The sequence below is a fragment of the Haliotis asinina genome, chromosome 5 (assembly GCF_037392515.1).
Source record: "Haliotis asinina isolate JCU_RB_2024 chromosome 5, JCU_Hal_asi_v2, whole genome shotgun sequence".
NCBI lineage: Eukaryota > Metazoa > Mollusca > Gastropoda > Lepetellida > Haliotidae > Haliotis > Haliotis asinina.
In genome coordinates this window covers 77,396,189-77,418,200 of record NC_090284.1, presented here as the reverse complement: position 1 = coordinate 77,418,200, position 22,012 = coordinate 77,396,189, and the positions used below count along the sequence as shown (strand labels likewise).

Here is a 22,012-nt window from a genome sequence, read left to right as displayed (position 1 = left end):
TGTACCTCCGCCATTAAATGGGCTTTCTGGCAATACCATCCAATTTGACATCTGACTTTTAGAAAAGAAGTTACATAGTATTTTTTAAAAAAGTACAGTAAAAAACGACTATTTTTTCGAACAAATTGTGCAATATACTTTACAATTTTCAGAATACATGAAATCTGCTTACACCATTGTTGCCGTCACCAGAAGAGCTTTCTAATGATACCAAAAAATGTATGCTACAGACTAGAGTGCTGCAGTTAGAAGCAAAAAAGACGCAATAAGGCAACACGAGAGCAAATGCGCCATTGAAAGGCCGTAGACGCGAAAAGCGGCGGTATATACGGACGTGTGTAGCCTCTCCAAAAACCATTGTATATGTACATGTGATACGTCGTTAGAAGCAGATTTGAAAGGGCATTCATACGCATTATGGACATTTAGGAACGAGAAAACGATATAAAAATTATCAACGAAATTAACTTCCGATTACCGATCCGTTGACACGGAAATAGCATGCGGCAGTACATAAAGAATTGTATGTTTGAACCAAATATATCATGAAATAGACTTTTGCGAAACCACATGAACGAAACATTGCATTGCATTTGAAATTTGACTTATGTAGCGCAGAATGGATATAGAAAAATATATCTGAAAAAGACATAACACATTAGATACATAAAGAATTGTATAACTGAACCAAATACATTATGAGCTATTTGTGTTAACCAGCACTCACCACGTGGAGGTTGCTCATTTAAGAGTGCCATTTTTCTTCTCCTGCACCATTCCCACAACAGCAAGTTCGAACAGCGAACCCCTTTACTACTGCTGTATAAACCTAATGGGTCGAAACTGACATTAGGTTATGGAATTACAGGCTATAACCTACTACTTCTATCCTACGGTTTTGGTTTGATCTACTCTCTGGTCTAGTGTCATGTAGCTTTTCCTGCACCATTCCCACAACAGCAAGTTCGAACAGCGAACCCCTTTACTACTGCTGTATAAACCTAATGGGTCGAAACTGACATAAGGTTATGGAATTACAGGCTATAACCTACTACTTCTATCCTACGGGTTTGGCTTTATCAACTTTCCGGTCTACTTTCACTTTCATCTACTTGTTTCTCACCTTTTGGGCTTTATGAGCTTGCCTTTTCCTTTGCTTTTCCCTTTTCCCTTCCCCCTACCTTCAAGGGGTTGGGTCTGGGGCTGGAGCTGGCTGGAGGAATCTGTTGGAACTGACGCCGATGCAGATTCCTCAGCGTTTGATGTACCCGCTGCTTGTTGGATAACATCTTGCACAAAAGCACACTCACTAGCAGCCTGTAAGGGAGTCTTCTTAGCGTAGTACCTACTGACAGTCTTTTGGCCATGTGCAAGATAGTCACTGGCCATCTTACGTTTTGCAGCATCATCGGGATGCTGCCTTGCCACTTCAGTCTCCAAAGCTTTCCGAACATCCGTGGCCGTAAATGTCCTCCGTTCGTTTTCGAAGTTGGGTTTAAGGAAACCTCTTGTCCTCTGATAGCGGGCCAACTCGAGACACATATTCCCCACTTCAGTGCCGTCCACTCTCCTGAAGAAAGGCGATTTGTCCGGTAGAGCATCTTCAGGCATGTCACCACGTACATATTGACGGTAATCCCTGAACATGTCGTAATCCTCTTTGGACAAGCTTAGGGTGACCAGGAAGCTCATGGACGTCTTGTGGTCCATGAAAGAAAGTTGGTACCTCCCGGCAACACACCGTGCCTTATTGAAATCTGCCAACTTCATACACGACGGCACTGAAGGTCTTTGGGCATGTCCAAGTTGAATTATCCCACAAGACAAGTACCGCATCACCAGGCGCTGATCGTCCTCAGATGGAAGTTGATCTGCCTTGGCCCGTTCCAGGATGTCCCTCACCTCTTGTCTGGTTGCAGGATCGGTGTACCCCTTTTGAACAACGGAAATGGGCGGCGGTTGTTTGGTTTCATCTCTGAATTCTGTAACAGATTTACGGACCTCTTCGCGTTTATACTGGCTAGAGACACCTGTATATGAACAATGCGTAGCACTTGTAAACCTACGCAAATTATCGAAAACCCTTGGGGACATTTGAACGTACGTTTGGCAGTAGCTGAGAAAGGATTTGACAGCTGACATGTAATTTTTAATGCCACCTGCAGATACCCCATTTTGTGAAAGGACCGTGTTAAAATAATGAATTTCATCTACATGCTCAAATATATCAAAGTTGATACAAGCCATATTACTATTTGGGAAAACATGTTTTTGGATATAATAGAAAAACTTAGAAACGCGGCGACACGTGTCACCAGCATTACGCCCTGCTTTTTTAAGAATATTGGTTAAATATTGATAAAACCCTGAAAGTGTCGGCTCACTTTCAGGGAACCTATCGTATAAGCCAGTGTTTGTAAGATTAGCCCTGACTGTGTTTTGTTTGTAATTATACCGAGTACCACTTCTGGTAGACCCAGTTAAACCAGCACTGGTACTCGGCATTGGATTACTAGTTGAAGGAGAGGCTGCAGATGCGTCCTCTCCTTGAATTGTGTGGCCAAAGTGTTTAAGTACCCTGATGTAATCAGAGATTTGATTTTTGTTGACACTGTATGTGCCACAAAATGCCAGTAGAGCCGACATTGACACCAGCTGTGTAGCAGTATAGGACTCGCTACGGCGGCGATTTTGGGCGTGTATGGCGTGTAGACCAGGAGTAGAGCTACCAGGATAACATTGCTTTAAATGCGCGATGCCTTTGTAATATGTTTTACACTTTTGACAAACGACCGAAATGTTTGTGGAAGGCATACTTGATGATAGTGCTGGGACACTTACCTTCTGGGAATGATTGGTCTGGATGTCACAGTCTTGAACAAATTAAGAAATAAACTGCTTATACGATATGTCTATTTAGGGAATAAACCTAGTAATGTTGAGTATCAGTTTGATAAAGTGAGCAACGTAAATGACTGAAAAATGCAGAAATTAAGAACAAACGAGAAGAAATAAAAGTAAAGTTCACTTGCCAATGGTGATTGCCAGCGCTGACTGGTAGTGATCCACTAAGACACTTGGTCTGTGATGATGAAATTGCAGTGACATGCATTCCCTTATATTACCATGTCGCGGTCAGACAACCAATGGGATGGTTTAGATGAAGCTCACGTGGCCAAGCCGGATGTTTCTACGGGGGAGGAGGAAACTGGAAATTGTCCATCTCCATTCCATGCGTGATGTCCATTTGGAGGGGCAAGAGCATGCCAAAAGGTGTGAATTGCACATGCCAAAGGAATTTTATACGCAAAGGTGAAGTCAGTGGGGCGACGAGGTTTAAAATCACAAAGTAGCGGCATGTCAAAAGGAAGTGACCCAAGCTGAGTGATTATAACCATAAGAGAGCAAGGCAGGTGACGAAATTACAATTGCTGATAAATAGCATCTCCAGGGTACGAAGATGTGAACACAGACGAGTGATATGCAGCTAATCACGTAGTAATTAAGTTTACAGGAAGGTAGAGAAGAACGTGTACTCGTAGTATATACAATCAGTCCATGCGGACAGATCTGAAAGAAGTTATGAAAATAATGATGATAAGGAGTTGCGAACGCAACTCAGTAACTAAGTGGCCAGACAGAGGCGGCCTTTGTGATAAGTTACAGTTGTCAGAGCATGGCGCCATCTTGTCTGTTTGATGCGCGTCGTTACATAAGGGAACGTTTATTCGAATGCACAGTATACCTTGGCACATCCACATTGTCAAGGTATTACCGACCCCTTTTACACCATTGGTTTCTGATGCTGAAGTAACAGCTGAGGAAAGATGCGCGCCAGATCCCCAATTCTACCAGCCACACGCACAAGTACAGTTACATAATGCCGCGCATTCCTTGATTAAAAGACGTTCCTTGAATGCATATTATAACCTGGCATAGACGCACTTTCAAGGGCTTTCAGGTGCGTTTGAAACATTAAATGTTGGATGATTGATCGTGAAATTATAGGTGCCGTAACACTGACGGGAGACGTGCGCCAGACCCCCGACTTTATCTGCCATCAGCAGTTGCATAATGACGCGCATGGCTTGACTGTCTGAGGTGACACGAATATACGTCACACCTTGGCACAACCGCACTTTCAAGGGCTTTCCGATGCATTTTAAATCTTTCATTTTGGATGAAGGATAATGAAATAATAGCTGGCGGAAGGTACGCGCCAGATCTCCGTTTTTACCTACCAGTCGCACAAGAACAGTTACGTAATGACGCGCATTGCCTGATTATCTCATGTTGCTCGAACGCCCGTTATAATTTGGCAGAGCCGCACTTTCAAGGGCTTTCAGATGCATGTTAAACATTAAATTTTGGATGGTGGATCGTGAAATTATAGCTGCCGTAACACTGACGGGAGACGAGCGCCGGATCCCCGACTACTTTACCCGCCATTGGCGCAAATGCATTTACATAATGGCGCGCATTGCTTGACTCTCAGACGCGACTCGAATGCACATTACACCTTGGCAGAACCGCACTTTCAAGGGCTTTCCACCACCGTAAAAGTTTATATATTAAGACCACAGGCGTTGCTTCTATGGCTTTATTCCAGTTCGTTGCAACTTTAGCTCTGTCACGTATATTGATTCCTGTGTAGAGCGAATGTCTAATGTTGCACACCAGCATGTTGCACATTTCCAGAATCCCACATGAATCCCCTTGCAAATGCTTTGTAGTTGTAAATATTAACGACGCCGGTATAGCCGGTGAACAGATTTATGTAAATTCCGCCAATCTATATCACCTGCGGTATTTGTTGCATTTCGCACATGAATACCCATGTAGCTCCACCACTAAATGCGCAACGTGTGCGTTTTATACACTGTCTGACACACGCTTTAACTGGCTTTCAAACGCAGTATAGAAATGCATTTTCTAAGGTGAATCGTAAGAGTGGTTGCCATTAGATCATGACCGGACTATGGTGGCATGATGACTACTGTGATATAGAAGAATTGAAGTTCAACAAAATTACACAAACCATCATGTCGGAGATTCAATCTGGACTGGTTACCAGGGGCACCATTAGAATCACGTTTGCATTTTTGGAGAGAGCGTTGGATCGGGTTTCCAACCATGTATAACATGCATAGATATCACAAAGTAAAAGGCTTCCAAAATACAATGGCGCGAGCGACTTCCACCGGAGGCTGGGTGGAAGAAAAGTCTTCCACCGAGACTCCTGTGGAAGAAATTCAGAAGGCCTAAAATCACGGAAACCTTAATTGCTGGGCTATAAATTTGCCAAAAAAGAAACGGAAAAATTCTACGTGACGCGCAAGGGTCCCGCTATCCAATGACGTGCAGGATGCGCGTGTAAGGCGGCGAATGCAGCTCCCAAGGGAGCCGTGCTGCAATAGGTGATACAATCTGGGCGGCCCCTATTGCCCTCAACCACCAGGATCCCCTCCTCCGCCGACACGGGCCGCAACCCACGGCAAACGGGTTGGTGGACCAAATATCCCCCCGGGTCCACTACGGGGGTGTCGGCGAGCTCTTGTCATTATCCAGCACCCACCACGAGGAGGTGGCTCGCCACGGGTGCCTACACATGTTGGTGGTAAGAGCAATAGGCATGTAGGAGGTGGCTTGAGATCTTTACCTGGCTTAGGAATCGGAACTACAATTGCCTTAAGGTTTTTCTAAGAGATGGGAAGTTTGCTTTCAAACCAAATGTGATTAAAAAGTAAAAGCATTGTTTCACAGGCATCATTACACAATGAATCATCACCTGCGCCGTCACAAAATGTCGTTCCTTAATTCCTGGCGTTGTTGTCAGCGATATGATGTGTTGAACAATGTAAGAAATCTGAATACTCTGATTCAAGTGACCCCTTAATGATTCGGAAGTTCGAATTAAAGTTGTCTGTACTAGATACCTTCTGACAGGACTCAGCCAGTGCATTACTTTTGTCAATATTTGATGTTTCTGGTGCGTCTTTACCAATAGATGAAATTGCACAGGTAGAACATGAACTACCAGAAATATTTTTCACTTTTCTCCGCAAATGAGAAAGAGGTGTATTTCTGTTGATGGAACTTGTGTTCTTAGACCAAGACAAACCCTTGGCTTCAGTAACAATTCGTTTGAGGAAAGCAGAAGCGGTCGAAATTTCATTAAATCACATGATAAAGCTGACTTTTCAACCATTTGCTTGGCCCCCTCCCGAGTATCATGAGCTGTTTGTAAGCTCTGTACTGACAATGGTCAAATCCAGGGCTGAAAATGAAGCAGAAGCCAAGCCATTCTGGGTCAGAGAACCATCATCCAAAAGGAAAGGATTCTGTTCATCAAGGAGTGTCTCAATGTTTTGCCTCCCTACAACGGATTATGACTATTAAAATCACCACACAATACTTTAAGATTATTAGAGACATTCAAAAGAGAATCATCATCATCACTGGAAGCAAAACCTTGGTTGAGAATATCGAGGCCGATCGCATAGTCTTCAAATGGATAGTGACTGCATTTGCTTCAATTTCGGACTGTGGCAATCTAATTTCACTAAAGGACAACGAATCCTTTATGAATATAGCACAATCGCCTCTAAACCCCAAACTGACAATCTTTACGTAAACAGACATACCCTTCCCAATGGAATCGATGAGTAGGATTCAAAAGTGTCTCTTGAAGGCATATAGCATGTGGCATGTGATCAAGACTGTTAACAGAAACGTTAAAGCCTGGACCATTCGCATTAATAGATCTAGCATTCCACTGAAGGATTAAGAGAGCCATAAATAAGTATTATGACTTCCATTTTTTACCCTTAAGCATGCTCGTCACATCATCAGGTGACAACTTTAAACACAGTAGAGAATGTGCAGCTGATGCTATCGTCTGTACACCATCCTGTTTGAATGCACGACTGGTTCCCAGGCTGGCAACTATGCAAATAACAAAATTGAGAAAATCAGCAGGAGAGACATTGTTGAAAAGAGGTGTACAAGAAGTTTCATGCAGTGAGAGAATCAGTCTGACATTCAACCTCTTGGGTGTCAATCTGCATAGTTGCAGTCACCATGACAGGACGAGATACCTCAACAGGAATGGGAACAATTGGAGACAGTGGTTGAGCTTCTGGTGGTGTGGCATGAACGTGTGGGTCCTTAACAACATCAGAATCTCCACACACCTGATGGACAGCCTGAGAATAGGAACGTTTTTCCTCTTACTTATTACCTCTGTGGACAGCAGAGTGAGCCTCATCAGTTTTTACATTTAAGGGACCTTTCAGTGCACTCTTCATACTTGTGCCTCCCTCCACATTTAGCACAAAATGATGGGTGCTCCTACACTTAGAAGAGATATGTCCAAAAGACTGACATTTAAACCACAAAGTCAAAGGCTTGTCGATGGGTCTATCCTTCTTCCAGGGCTATCAATCGTTGTTGTTGCTGCTGCTGCTGTTGTTGTTATCGCTCTAAGAAAAACAGATTTTTGTCGATCTTGTATGACCATCGTAACAGGGAGCCGTCCTGGTCGAGGATGGTCGGCAACGCTCCCAGTGATCTGGTGATGACTGATAAGATGGATAATGGTGGACTGGATGACATAAAGGCGCCTAGTAATAACATTTTGTTAAACATCGGCTTCAATGAGTACCAGTCGGAGTGCATGTTGTTGTAGATTCAGTCGCGGTATGTTTTTAAAACACTGGCTACTGAACTCTCTATACACTAGCAACATAGTGATTTCCACGAAGTGCACGTGCATTTTCATTGTCAGGATTTCCTTGCTGCGTTATAGCAAATGTATTTTTACAACTGTTTCAGTTTCCGGAAGTGTGAAGTGGATTTGAAATCAAACAACTGTACCTATTCACGTCTTGAACATTCATTTCAAATATTCAGTACATCATTTTTACTTCTCCCTTATGTTTCAAAAATGATTGATGCCTTTTCATTGTGGGTGTGTTTATAACTGTCGCTCGATAGTTATTAAAAGAGGACACAAGAACAATGGTCAAAGTAGTAACCCTTAAGGTTGGGGGTGACAAGTGATTATTGCACATATTCCATTCTTACTTGTCTAACTATACATGCAAAGAATGGGTTAATGTGCACGTGCATGTGCTTGCGGTGTGTGTATTGAAGTGAAACTAATCTCTTGTGACGTAGCCAACTCGAGCTTCATTGTAATTGGTCAACTCGTAACGTACACACACAGTCCTGATGGTACAAGTGACCTACCGTGGTTGTGTGTACTGGCCGCCAGAGGGACACACACACTTGTGTCCACCAATCAGATCCCGGCATACGCTGTAGTCACTGCAGTTATTGGATGTGCAGTCATCTCCGAGATCCGTCTGGCAGTACTTGCCGCTGAAGTCTGATAAATAAAATTGTACTCACGATTAAACCACTTCCATATTATTCATAACTCGAGCTGTCATATGACTGTGTGTACTACCTGTTGTTGTATGGTTGTGTGCACTACCTGTAGTGTGTACTACCTGTTGTCATATGTCTGTGTGTACTATCTGTTGCCGTATGCCTGTGTGTACTAGCTGTTGTCGTATGGCTGTGTCTTAGCATATTATGACACGAAATATCTGGCAAAAGTACGTCTACCACTTGTATTGTTGTGTTACACTTGCATTATGCATAATCAAAGCAGACAAGGTATACGTGAACATATATTTGATACATACATGGTTTCGTTTTGCACTTTTTCTCATAGTAACGTTCGGTTGGACCTTCTAAACTTTTATTTCCAGCCTGTTCTTCATTGAGAAAGATACACAAGTTGTTGTCGGTGAAAAGAGCCATGGCGACACAGGATGAGTTACTGATGCATTCATTGAAGCAGCGTGACTCTGAGGAAGTGGGCAAACTTCCTATGAATTTTGCTCCTGGATTGTAGTCATCTGTCTGGTTCATCTTGCATTCCCTGGCTGGAATACATATATTCATTATATGGTTAAATGAATGTCAGTTTGAAGTTACCATATATCTGTGATATACAAATGTAGTTGTTTCTGTTCACTGTCACTGCATGTTACAGGTTGACGTTGTGGCACTTCAATAAATGTGTTACTGACAATAACCTTACAGTCTAATCGCCGTGCTGTGACTATGGAACGGTGCATGATTAATTGGAGTTTGTACTCCATCAATGTGAGAATGTGAGATTTTGCATCTTACACGCTAGCTAATATAACATCTTCAGTAAAAACTATTCCAGACAATAAAACAGCCATGCCGATGCTGCATACATCAATATAGATGTGTGTCCTGTAACTACTGAATACTGATCACCTACCACGGCGACACTGCATGCATAAATATAGATACATGTACCATAGCTATTGTATACTGATCACCTACCATGGCGACACTGCATGCATAAATATAGATACATGTACCATAGCTATTGTATACTGATCACCTACCATGGCGACACTGCATGCATAAATATAGATACATGTACCATAGCTATTGTATACTGATCACCTACCATGGCGACACTGCATGCATAAATATAGATACATGTACCATAGCTATTGTATACTGATCACCTACCATGGCGACACTGCATGCATAAATATAGATACATGTACCATAGCTATTGTATACTGATCACCTACCATGGCGACACTGCATGCATAAATATAGATACATGTACCATAGCTATTGTATACTGATCACCTACCATGGCGACACTGCATGCATAAATATAGATACATGTACCATAGCTATTGTATACTGATCACCTACCATGGCGACACTGCGTGCATAAATATAGATACATGTACCATAGCTATTGTATACTGGTAACCTACCATGGCGACACTGCGTGCATAAATATAGATACATGTACCATAGCTATTGTATACTGATCACCTACCATGGCGACACTGCATGCATAAATATAGATACATGTACCATAGCTATTGTATACTGATCACCTACCATGGCGACACTGCATGCATAAATATAGATACATGTACCATAGCTATTGTATACTGATCACCTACCATGGCGACACTGCATGCATAAATATAGATACATGTACCATAGCTATTGTATACTGATCACCTACCATGGCGACACTGCGTGCATAAATATAGATACATGTACCATAGCTATTGTATACTGGTAACCTACCATGGCGACACTGCGTGCATAAATATAGATACATGTACCATAGCTATTGTATACTGATCACCTACCAGCAGTACACTGGCAGTCGAATCCCCCAAGTTTGGGTTTACAGGTGGCGCCATTCAGACAGGGGATAGACATGCAGTAGTCGATCTCAGTCTCACACTTGTCCCCGGTATAGCCTGAAAATACACAATCATGAGAGGAGACTTGTTCCAGGGAAGTATGTCTCAATACAGAACGCCAGTGTACATATGTGGCCCGGGAAAGTATGTCTCAATACAGAACGTCAGTGTACATATGTGGCCCAGGAAAGTATGTCTCAATACAGAACGCCAGTGTACATATGTGGCCCAGGAAAGTATGTCTCAATACAGAACGTCAGTGTACACATGTGGCCCAGGAAAGTATGTCTCAATACAGAACGCCAGTGTACATATGTGGCCCAGGAAAGTATGTCTCAATACAGAACGCCAGTGTACATATGAGGCCCAGGAAAGTATGTCTCAATACAGAACGCCAGTGTACATATGAGGCCCAGGAAAGTATGTCTCAATACAGAACACCAGTGTACATATGAGGCCCAGGAAAGTATGTCTCAATACAGAACGTCAGTGTACACATGTGGCCCAGGAAAGTATGTCTCAATACAGAACGTCAGTGTACATATGAGGCCCAGGAAAGTATGTCTCAATACAGAACGTCAGTGTACATATGAGGCCCAGGAAAGTATGTCTCAATACAGAACGTCAGTGTACACATGTCGCCCAGGAAAGTATGTCTCAATACAGAACGCCAGTGTACATATGAGGCCCAGGAAAGTATGTCTCAATACAGAACGCCAGTGTACACATGTGGCCCAGGAAAGTATGTCTCAATACAGAACGTCAGTGTACATATGTGGCCCAGGAAAGTATGTCTCAATACAGAACGCCAGTGTACATATGAGGCCCAGGAAAGTATGTCTCAATACAGAACGCCAGTGTACATATGAGGCCCAGGAAAGTATGTCTCAATACAGAACGCCAGTGTACACATGTGGCCCAGGAAAGTATGTCTCAATACAGAACGTCAGTGTACATATGTGGCCCAGGAAAGTATGTCTCAATACAGAACGTCAGTGTACATATGAGGCCCAGGAAAGTATGTCTCAATACAGAACGTCAGTGTACACATGTGGCCCAGGAAAGTATGTCTCAATACAGAACGTCAGTGTACATATGTGGCCAAGGAAAGTATGTCTCAATACAGAACGTCAGTGTACATAAGTGGCCCAGGAAAGTATGTCTCAATACAGAACGTCAGTGTACACATGTGGCCCAGGAAAGTATGTCTCAATACAGAACGCCAGTGTACATATGTGGCCAAGGAAAGTATGTCTCAATACAGAACGTCAGTGTACATAAGTGGCCCAGGAAAGTATGTCTCAATACAGAACGTCAGTGTACATATGTGGCCCAGGAAAGTATGTCTCAATACAGAACGTCAGTGTACACATGTGGCCCAGGAAAGTATGTCTCAATACAGAACGTCAGTGTACACATGTGGCCCAGGAAAGTATGTCTCAATACAGAACGTCAGTGTACATATGAGGCCCAGGAAAGTATGTCTCAATACAGAACGCCAGTGTACATATGAGGCCCAGGAAAGTATGTCTCAATACAGAACGTCAGTGTACACATGTGGCCCAGGAAAGTATGTCTCAATACAGAACGCCAGTGTACATATGAGGCCCAGGAAAGTATGTCTCAATACAGAACGTCAGTGTACATATGAGGCCCAGGAAAGTATGTCTCAATACAGAACGTCAGTGTACATATGAGGCCCAGGAAAGTATGTCTCAATACAGAACGCCAGTGTACACATGTGGCCCAGGAAAGTATGTCTCAATACAGAACGTCAGTGTACATATGTGGCCCAGGAAAGTATGTCTCAATACAGAACGTCAGTGTACATATGAGGCCCAGGAAAGTATGTCTCAATACAGAACGTCAGTGTACACATGTGGCCCAGGAAAGTATGTCTCAATACAGAACGTCAGTGTACATATGTGGCCAAGGAAAGTATGTCTCAATACAGAACGTCAGTGTACATAAGTGGCCCAGGAAAGTATGTCTCAATACAGAACGTCAGTGTACACATGTGGCCCAGGAAAGTATGTCTCAATACAGAACGCCAGTGTACATATGTGGCCAAGGAAAGTATGTCTCAATACAGAACGTCAGTGTACATAAGTGGCCCAGGAAAGTATGTCTCAATACAGAACGTCAGTGTACATATGTGGCCCAGGAAAGTATGTCTCAATACAGAACGTCAGTGTACACATGTGGCCCAGGAAAGTATGTCTCAATACAGAACGTCAGTGTACACATGTGGCCCAGGAAAGTATGTCTCAATACAGAACGTCAGTGTACATATGTGGCCAAGGAAAGTACGTCTCAATACAGAACGTCAGTGTACATAAGTGGCCCAGGAAAGTATGTCTCAATACAGAACGTCAGTGTACACATGTGGCCCAGGAAAGTATGTCTCAATACAGAACGTCAGTGTACATATGTGGCCAAGGAAAGTATGTCTCAATATAGAACGTCAGTGTACATAAGTGGCCCAGGAAAGTATGTCTCAATACAGAACGTCAGTGTACATATGTGGCCCAGGAAAGTATGTCTCAATACAGAACGTCAGTGTACATATGTGGCCCAGGAAAGTATGTCTCAATACAGAACGTCAGTGTACATATGTGGCCCAGGAAAGTATGTCTCAATACAGAACGTCAGTGTACACATGTGGCCCAGGAAAGTATGTCTCAATACAGAACGTCAGTGTACACATGTGGCCCAGGAAAGTATGTCTCAATACAGAACGTCAGTGTACATATGTGGCCAAGGAAAGTACGTCTCAATACAGAACGTCAGTGTACATAAGTGGCCCAGGAAAGTATGTCTCAATACAGAACGTCAGTGTACATATGTGGCCCAGGAAAGTATGTCTCAATACAGAACGCCAGTGTACATATGAGGCCCAGGAAAGTATGTCTCAATACAGAACGTCAGTGTACATAAGTGGCCCAGGAAAGTATGTCTCAATACAGAACGTCAGTGTACATATGTGGCCCAGGAAAGTATGTCTCAATACAGAACGTCAGTGTACATAAGTGGCCCAGGAAAGTATGTCTCAATACAGAACGTCAGTGTACATATGAGGCCCAGGAAAGTATGTCTCAATACAGAACGCCAGTGTACATATGAGGCCCAGGAAAGTATGTCTCAATACAGAACGCCAGTGTACATATGAGGCCCAGGAAAGTATGTCTCAATACAGAACGCCAGTGTACATATGTGGCCCAGGAAAGTATGTCTCAATACAGAACGCCAGTGTACATATGTGGCCCAGGAAAGTATGTCTCAATACAGAACGTCAGTGTACATATGAGGCCCAGGAAAGTATGTCTCAATACAGAACGCCAGTGTACATATGTGGCCCAGGAAAGTATGTCTCAATACAGAACGCCAGTGTACATATGTGGCCCAGGAAAGTATGTCTCAATACAGAACGTCAGTGTACACATGTGGCCCAGGAAAGTATGTCTCAATACAGAACGCCAGTGTACATATGTGGCCCATGAAAGTATGTCTCAATACAGAACGCCAGTGTACATATGTGGCCCAGGAAAGTATGTCTCAATACAGAACGCCAGTGTACATATGTGGCCCAGGAAAGTATGTCTCAATACAGAACGCCAGTGTACATATGTGGCCCAGGAAAGTATGTCTCAATACAGAACGCCAGTGTACATATGAGGCCCAGGAAAGTATGTCTCAATACAGAACGCCAGTGTACATATGTGGCCCAGGAAAGTATGTCTCAATACAGAACGCCAGTGTACATATGTGGCCCAGGAAAGTATGTCTCAATACAGAACGCCAGTGTACATATGTGGCCCAGGAAAGTATGTCTCAATACAGAACGCCAGTGTACATATGAGGCCCAGGAAAGTATGTCTCAATACAGAACGCCAGTGTACATATGTGGCCCAGGAAAGTATGTCTCAATACAGAACGCCAGTGTACATATGTGGCCCAGGAAAGTATGTCTCAATACAGAACGTCAGTGTACATATGTGGCCCAGGAAAGTATGTCTCAATACAGAACGCCAGTGTACATATGAGGCCCAGGAAAGTATGTCTCAATACAGAACGGCAGTGTACATATGAGGCCCAGGAAAGTATGTCTCAATACAGAACGGCAGTGTACATATGTGGCCCAGGAAAGTATGTCTCAATACAGAACGCCAGTGTACATATGTGGCCCGGGAAAGTATGTCTCAATACAGAACGTCAGTGTACACATGTGGCCCAGGAAAGTATGTCTCAATACAGAACGCCAGTGTACATATGTGGCCCAGGAAAGTATGTCTCAATACAGAACGCCAGTGTACACATGTGGCCCAGGAAAGTATGTCTCAATACAGAACGTCAGTGTACAGATGTGGCCCAGGAAAGTATGTCTCAATACAGAACGTCAGTGTACATATGTGGCCCAGGAAAGTATGTCTCAATACAGAACGTCAGTGTACATATGTGGCCCAGGAAAGTATGTCTCAATACAGAACGTCAGTGTACATATGTGGCCCGGGAAAGTATGTCTCAATACAGAACGCCAGTGTACATATGTGGCCCGGGAAAGTATGTCTCAATACAGAACGCCAGTGTACATATGTGGCCCAGGAAAGTATGTCTCAATACAGAACGCCAGTGTACACATGTGGCCCAGGAAAGTATGTCTCAATACAGAACGCCAGTGTACATATGTGGCCCAGGAAAGTATGTCTCAATACAGAACGTCAGTGTACATATGAGGCCCAGGAAAGTATGTCTCAATACAGAACGCCAGTGTACATATGTGGCCCGGGAAAGTATGTCTCAATACAGAACGCCAGTGTACATATGTGGCCCGGGAAAGTATGTCTCAATACAGAACGCCAGTGTACATATGTGGCCCGGGAAAGTATGTCTCAATACAGAACGCCAGTGTACACATGTGGCCGAGGAAAGTATGTCTCAATACAGAACGTCAGTGTACATATGTGGCCCAGGAAAGTATGTCTCAATACAGAACGTCAGTGTACATATGTGGCCCAGGAAAGTATGTCTCAATACAGAACGCCAGTGTACATATGAGGCCCAGGAAAGTATGTCTCAATACAGAACGCCAGTGTACATATGTGGCCCGGGAAAGTATGTCTCAATACAGAACGTCAGTGTACATATGTGGCCCAGGAAAGTATGTCTCAATACAGAACGTCAGTGTACATATGTGGCCCAGGAATGTATGTCTCAATACAGAACGTCAGTGTACATATGTGGCCCAGGAAAGTATGTCTCAATACAGAACGCCAGTGTACATATGTGGCCCAGGAAAGTATGTCTCAATACAGAACGTCAGTGTACATATGTGGCCCAGGAAAGTATGTCTCAATACAGAACGCCAGTGTACATATGAGGCCCAGGAAAGTATGTCTCAATACAGAACGCCAGTGTACATATGTGGCCCAGGAAAGTATGTCTCAATACAGAACGCCAGTGTACATATGAGGCCCAGGAAAGTATGTCTCAATACAGAACGCCAGTGTACATATGTGGCCCAGGAAAGTATGTCTCAATACAGAACGCCAGTGTACATATGAGGCCCAGGAAAGTATGTCTCAATACAGAACGCCAGTGTACATATGTGGCCCAGGAAAGTATGTCTCAATACAGAACGCCAGTGTACACATGTGGCCCAGGAAAGTATGTCTCAATACAGAACGTCAGTGTACATATGTGGCCCAGGAAAGTATGTCTCAATACAGAACGCCAGTGTACATATGAGGCCCAGGAAAGTATGTCTCAATACAGAACGCCAGTGTACATATGTGGCCCAGGAAAGTATGTCTCAATACAGAACGCCAGTGTACATATGTGGCCCAGGAAAGTATGTCTCAATACAGAACGCCAGTGTACATATGTGGCCCAGGAAAGTATGTCTCAATACAGAACGTCAGTGTACATATGTGGCCCAGGAAAGTATGTCTCAATACAGAACGTCAGTGTACATATGTGGCCCAGGAAAGTATGTCTCAATACAGAACGTCAGTGTACATATGTGGCCCAGGAAAGTATGTCTCAATACAGAACGCCAGTGTACATATGTGGCCCAGGAAAGTATGTCTCAATACAGAACGCCAGTGTACATATGTGGCCCGGGAAAGTATGTCTCAATACAGAACGCCAGTGTACATATGTGGCCCAGGAAAGTATGTCTCAATACAGAACGTCAGTGTACATATGAGGCCCAGGAAAGTATGTCTCAATACAGAACGCCAGTGTACATATGTGGCCCAGGAAAGTATGTCTCAATACAGAACGCCAGTGGGAGTGCAGGCGTGTTCCAGGGAAGCATGTGTATATACCGAACGTCAGTGTATGTACAGGTGTGGTCCAGGGCTCCTTTCACAAAACAGCCTATACTAAGTTTATGTACCTCAACTCCCATTCTTTAACATTGTTACAGTCTAAGGTAATGTTAAAGAATAAGGTAATGTAATGTTAAAGAATGGGAGTTAATGTTAACGTTAGTAAAGGCTGCTTTGTGAAAGGAGGGCCATGAAAGTAGATCTCAATAATGTATTTTGTGTTTATCCTGATCCATGCTCATTTACTTTCTCTTTCTGTTCCGAACAGTTACTTGTATATCCCTTGAAGCAAACGTACAATCATTCGTCCTCAGATTACCTCTCTGTTTTCTCACTGAAAGGCACTCACGTAATAGTAGTCATTCTCCCGGGAAGCATGCCCTCCCCTCCCTCCCCCAACTACCCTCCACACACACACACACCGCCAGTGCTCTAACTTCCGTGAGACTCCAGCAGTGGCAGTGGTGGTGGGACAACGAGGGATGAAAGGACGACTGAACGTATTTCTACTCCCAGCAGGTAGATTCTTAGCTCTCTGACTGGAAACAAGGACAAGTCCTGTATGTCGTCTTAACCCAGGATGTCTGAAGAGGACCTGGATCTGGTTGCCCTGCCAGCTGGCTTATAGTAAGTGAAATCCCATCTAAGGCCTAGATGGAATGCAGCACACTCTTTGTTTGGTCGAAGTCAGGGGCATGGATTTCTGGCATCCTGGCCACAGTTGCTAGGGCGAGGAGGAAGGGCATCCTTAGCACGTAGTCTGTGTCAGCAGCTCATAGACATTAATGTTGAGATGCTGCAACACTACGTTGAGGTCCAGTAGACCTAGACGACACAGGTAGTCCGCTTTTCTGGCTGCACTCCTAAGATGAGCATACTGGTCAAAACTTCTCTACGAGATGTCACGCAGGTTACATATAGATTGACGTAGGGCCAGTGTCACTGCCTTGAGTGGTCTGGTGGAGTACCTTCTCCTTTGCAAGCAGTACGTAATATAAATGTAGCTGGAACACTGCTGGGCTGACTTTCCGTTTTTTCGTGTGAGAGTGAACGAGTAGGTTCTGCCATTCTGGAAGTCGTAGTGTTGACTCATCGTGCTGCTCGTTGATGTCTGGAAATGACGATCTCGCTGGTCAGTAAGGCGTGACCAAAGTCAGTTGCAGGACCCTCACACTTGCGGTAGCAGGTTCAGTGGAGGGAACATGTAAGTGTTCCGTCCTGCTCAGGAGATGGCTGTGGTGTTGACAGCCCATGCTAGTGGACCTGGCACTGACAACATGAACATTGTCACCCGATGGTTGAATTGGGTTACAAACAGGTCTAAGTGGGAATAGTCGATATCTGTTGCACAACTGCAATGCCTCCGGAACTAATTTACAATACTGTAATTTAAGTCACAGACATATTTGTAAATTTGGAGTAGTATTAGTAATAGCGGTTCTGGACCACACACAGTAATAATCCATATAATTACTCAATAACACGGATCTAGACCCCTTTTCAAAAACTCCAAAATAAAAAGGCACTGCCCGACTTCCTTCAAACAAGCCCACGGTGGACAGTCGACTGCAAGTCACCCCGCTGTGGACTGGCCTATTCCATAGACTAAACAAATGTTTAAATGTGAATCGATCGATACCGGCTGAGAGCTGGGTCACACAGTGCAGACGACGTCAATACAGTCTGCGCCGGCTGAGAGTTGGTTGTGACCTCACATGACCGGTAAAGTGACAAGCAATTAGAGAAATGATTCACATATAGTATGAACCCTATAAAAAGACTACAATGCATGAGTTGAAAAAGCAAGCATGTGAACTTGGCATGTGGCGGTATTCTCATATGAGGAAACCTGAGCTACTATATTTATTAGGGTTAAAGTATAAAAACAAATCCTACTGTGAAAAATTTGAAAGAGCAAGCATGTGACTGCAGAATGTGAGGGTATACTAATTACTAATGGAACAAGCCCCTACAGAATTACAATTCACGCCTACTGAGCGTGCTATGGGAAAATATTTGAGAGGTTGGAAGATGGAAGTTCAAAGAAACATAGACGTTGAAGATATAAAACAATTGGTATTTGATAAAGTAAATGAAGAAGTGAAAGATTTAAGAGGTATTAAATTTCAAATCACATTAAAGATGCCAGTAGAGAAACAACAGGCGAATGAAGCAACAGACCAGACCATTGTTTACTTCAGAGGTAATCAAGCAGTTACAATGCAACCAGATATTATCAACTCTTCTATAGACAGATCATTTGGGAAAATTCAAGAAACACTAGAATGTTACACTGATATGATTTACCTGGATATAGCAAAACTATGTACAATTGAGGGGGGATCATACTTCACCCTCACTAAACATTTTAAGGATAAACATGCAATGGTTAACGTTAAAAACCGTGGTAACAATTGTATTAGGATAGCAATAAGATCTGCTTAATTTCCAGCTGAAATACTTTCTGACAGACTTTCCAGATATCGGGAAGATGATGGGATAAATTGGGAAGGTATAGATGAACCCACCCCATCTCTCAGATTAATAAAATAGAAAAACAGAATCCAGACTTACCTATAAATGTTTTTGGACATGAAGGTAAAAATGTAATAGTGCACAGTAATAGTCCTTTATTGTATAAGGATGGATGTCGAACAATCTATATATACACCTGGAAATTAATCAAGCAACACCCCAATTTTTTCTATTGGAGCAACTTTGAAGTGTTCTGACAATCAAAATATGCCGGGTTGATATAGTTTGACACTTTTTTATTCAACAGACGATCTCTGACAAACAACTTAAAGGGAAAAAGTATCAAGACTTTGCTTTATTGCAACGAAATCCAAATTCTTAAAACTGTCTTAAATTCATGAAAAAAATGGACACAATTTACTATTCATCCACAGACGTTGTTGTCAGGTGTATTAACACAAATGTCACATGGAAAGAAAGAACAGTCATCTGAGAGTCTGCACACCGACTTTCATCAATATCTAGTGTGTCCTCCCTGCGCACGCACCACCGATTCCAGACGCCTCCTCATTCCTTGGATGAGTCTCCGGATCTGATTCTGGGGGATCCTGTTCCACTCCTCATGCAGGGCAGCCGTCAATTCGTTGAGATTATGGACTGGTGGGTCTCTCTGCCTCACACGACGGCCAATAAAGTCCCACAAATGTTCAATGGGGTTGAGGTCAGGGCTCATGGCAGGCCATGGAATTCTGTCAATTGCATTTTGCCGCAAAAAATCATTTACAGCATGCGCCCTGTGAGGTCTAGCATTGTCGTCCATAAATATGGGTCTCGTTGCCAGAGGATGGTTCTCAAAATGAGGTACCACAGCCCTGTCAAGAACCTCCTGTTGGTAACGAACACCGTTAAGGTTGCCACGGATGGTAATGATATCCAACTTGCAGTTCATGGAAATGCACCCCCATACCATAACGGAACCTCCCCCAAAGGCCACAGTCTCCTGGATGTTCCGTGGAGCCATTGCTGTGTTCCTCTGCCTCCAGACCCGAGTACGACCGTCCACCATGTGCAGCAAGAACCGGCTCTCATCTGAGAAATGGACCTTCCTCCAAGAGGCAATGTTCCAGTGCAAACGGTCATTACACCAGGCCAGTCGGGCTGCCTTATGGGCTGGAGACAGTCTGGGTCGCTTGATTGGCCTCCTTGCCCGGTATCCTGCAGCTTTCAGACGATTCCGAAAAGTCCTGTTCGAGATGGGTCTCCCTGGAAGCCACTCCTGTCTCAACCGAGAGCTCGAGTCGAAGGACCTGCGCCGTACAAGTCTCAGTAAAGCTCTGTCCTCCCGGACTGTGGTCTTCCTGGGTCTTCCTGGTCTAGGCAGGTCTTTAACTTCATTAGTGGCCCGGTATTTTTTCAAAAGTTTTGAAATTATGGAATGATGTCGTCCGATTTGAGTCCCGATTTGTCTTAGAGACATACCAGCATTCCTCATGCCGATTATTTGCCAACGAGTGGCCTCTGATAATTTCCTACGTGCCATGACATTGAAATGAATGAAAAACCGAATGCAATCGACAACCTGCGCTTGTAAACACCCCAGGGAAAAAGTGCATTTTTCGAAAGTTGAGGTTAAAGCAATGCACGTGCGCTGTGCAAGCTTCACGCGCGTCATATCAACCCATGAAAAGCTCATGCTGTATGTCAATACATCAAAATTGAATAATCAATCATCAAAATTACTTCGTTAAACTTTGTTAAGTTTTTATGTGTCTTTGAATTTGGTGTTGCTTAATTAATTTCCATATGTATATTTATGATACAACATGGTGAAAAATATCACTACACTTGGATTAAGAATTTTCATAGACTGTTGTACGATCAAAGTATAAGGGCAAGAGACACTATTGTGAAAGGTGCCTTCATGGGTTTTCTAGAGTTGATCTGCTCGATTCACACAAAGATGATTGCCAAGGTGTAGGAAAGACAGCCATAAGGGTAGATATGCCAAACAAAAACAATATCTTGAAATTAATCAATCAAAAAAGTCAGATGCCAGTACCATACATTAGCAACACTAACTTCGAAGCTATTATTAAACCAATGTATACAGTGATCCAATCCCCTAATCAAAGTTACACTCAGAAAAATCAAAGACATTGGCGTGTGGGTTTGGGTATGTGGTCGTTCGTTGTGATGGTCAAATTAACTCTCCCATCATTTATATAGGGCCAGACACAGTTGAAAACATTTTAAAGGCTTTACAGCATGAGGAGAACGAGATCAGGAAGAAATTGCACAACATAACACCAATGCATATGACGCAAGCAGATCAGCAAACCCACAACAAAAGCACGCATTGCCATGTGTGTCATAAACCTCTGAATGGTGATTCCGGTAGAGACCACTGTCACATTACTGGCAAATATAGAGGTGTGGCTCACAATGAGTGTAACTTGAAGTCACGCATAAACCCTAAACTTTTTCATATCCCAGTGGTGTTTCACAATCTACATGGGTATGATTCACACTTGAGTATGCAAGCTATTTCAAAGGTAGAAGGCAATATATCCTGTATCCCAAACAATATGGAGAGATATATATCCTTTTTGTTAAATGGTTGAGATTCATAGATAGTGCTCAGTTTCTATTGTCGTCTCTGGACAGTTTCAAGGCAAATAACCCAGATGACTTGGCTATAACTAATCGATACACAGAAGAGAAAATAAGAGCCTTGCTGCTACATAAGGGTATTTACCCATATGAATGTATGGATGACTGGTCTAAGTTTAATGAGACAGAGTTACCTCCTATTGATCGCTCCTATAGCAAGCTGAGAGACGTGTCTGTCTCACAAGATGATTATGAACACGCGAACAATGTATGGGAAAAACTAGGCTGTAAGAATCTAGGTGATTACCA

At 43.3% G+C, this 22,012-nt stretch overlaps 1 protein-coding gene across 1 annotated transcript in view; it reads right to left on the bottom strand.

The window, feature by feature from the left end:
* LOC137285337 (uncharacterized) overlaps nucleotides 1–22,012 on the bottom strand; it is a 231,844-nt gene that overhangs the window by 77,593 nt on the left and 132,239 nt on the right. Inside the window, exons 32-34 of the mRNA XM_067817702.1 lie at nucleotides 10,233–10,346; nucleotides 8,712–8,954; nucleotides 8,251–8,389 (exon numbers count right to left, since the gene is read on the bottom strand). Coding sequence (XP_067673803.1) covers nucleotides 8,251–8,389; nucleotides 8,712–8,954; nucleotides 10,233–10,346 — 496 coding nt within the window. The remainder of the gene's footprint in view (nucleotides 1–8,250; nucleotides 8,390–8,711; nucleotides 8,955–10,232; nucleotides 10,347–22,012) is intronic.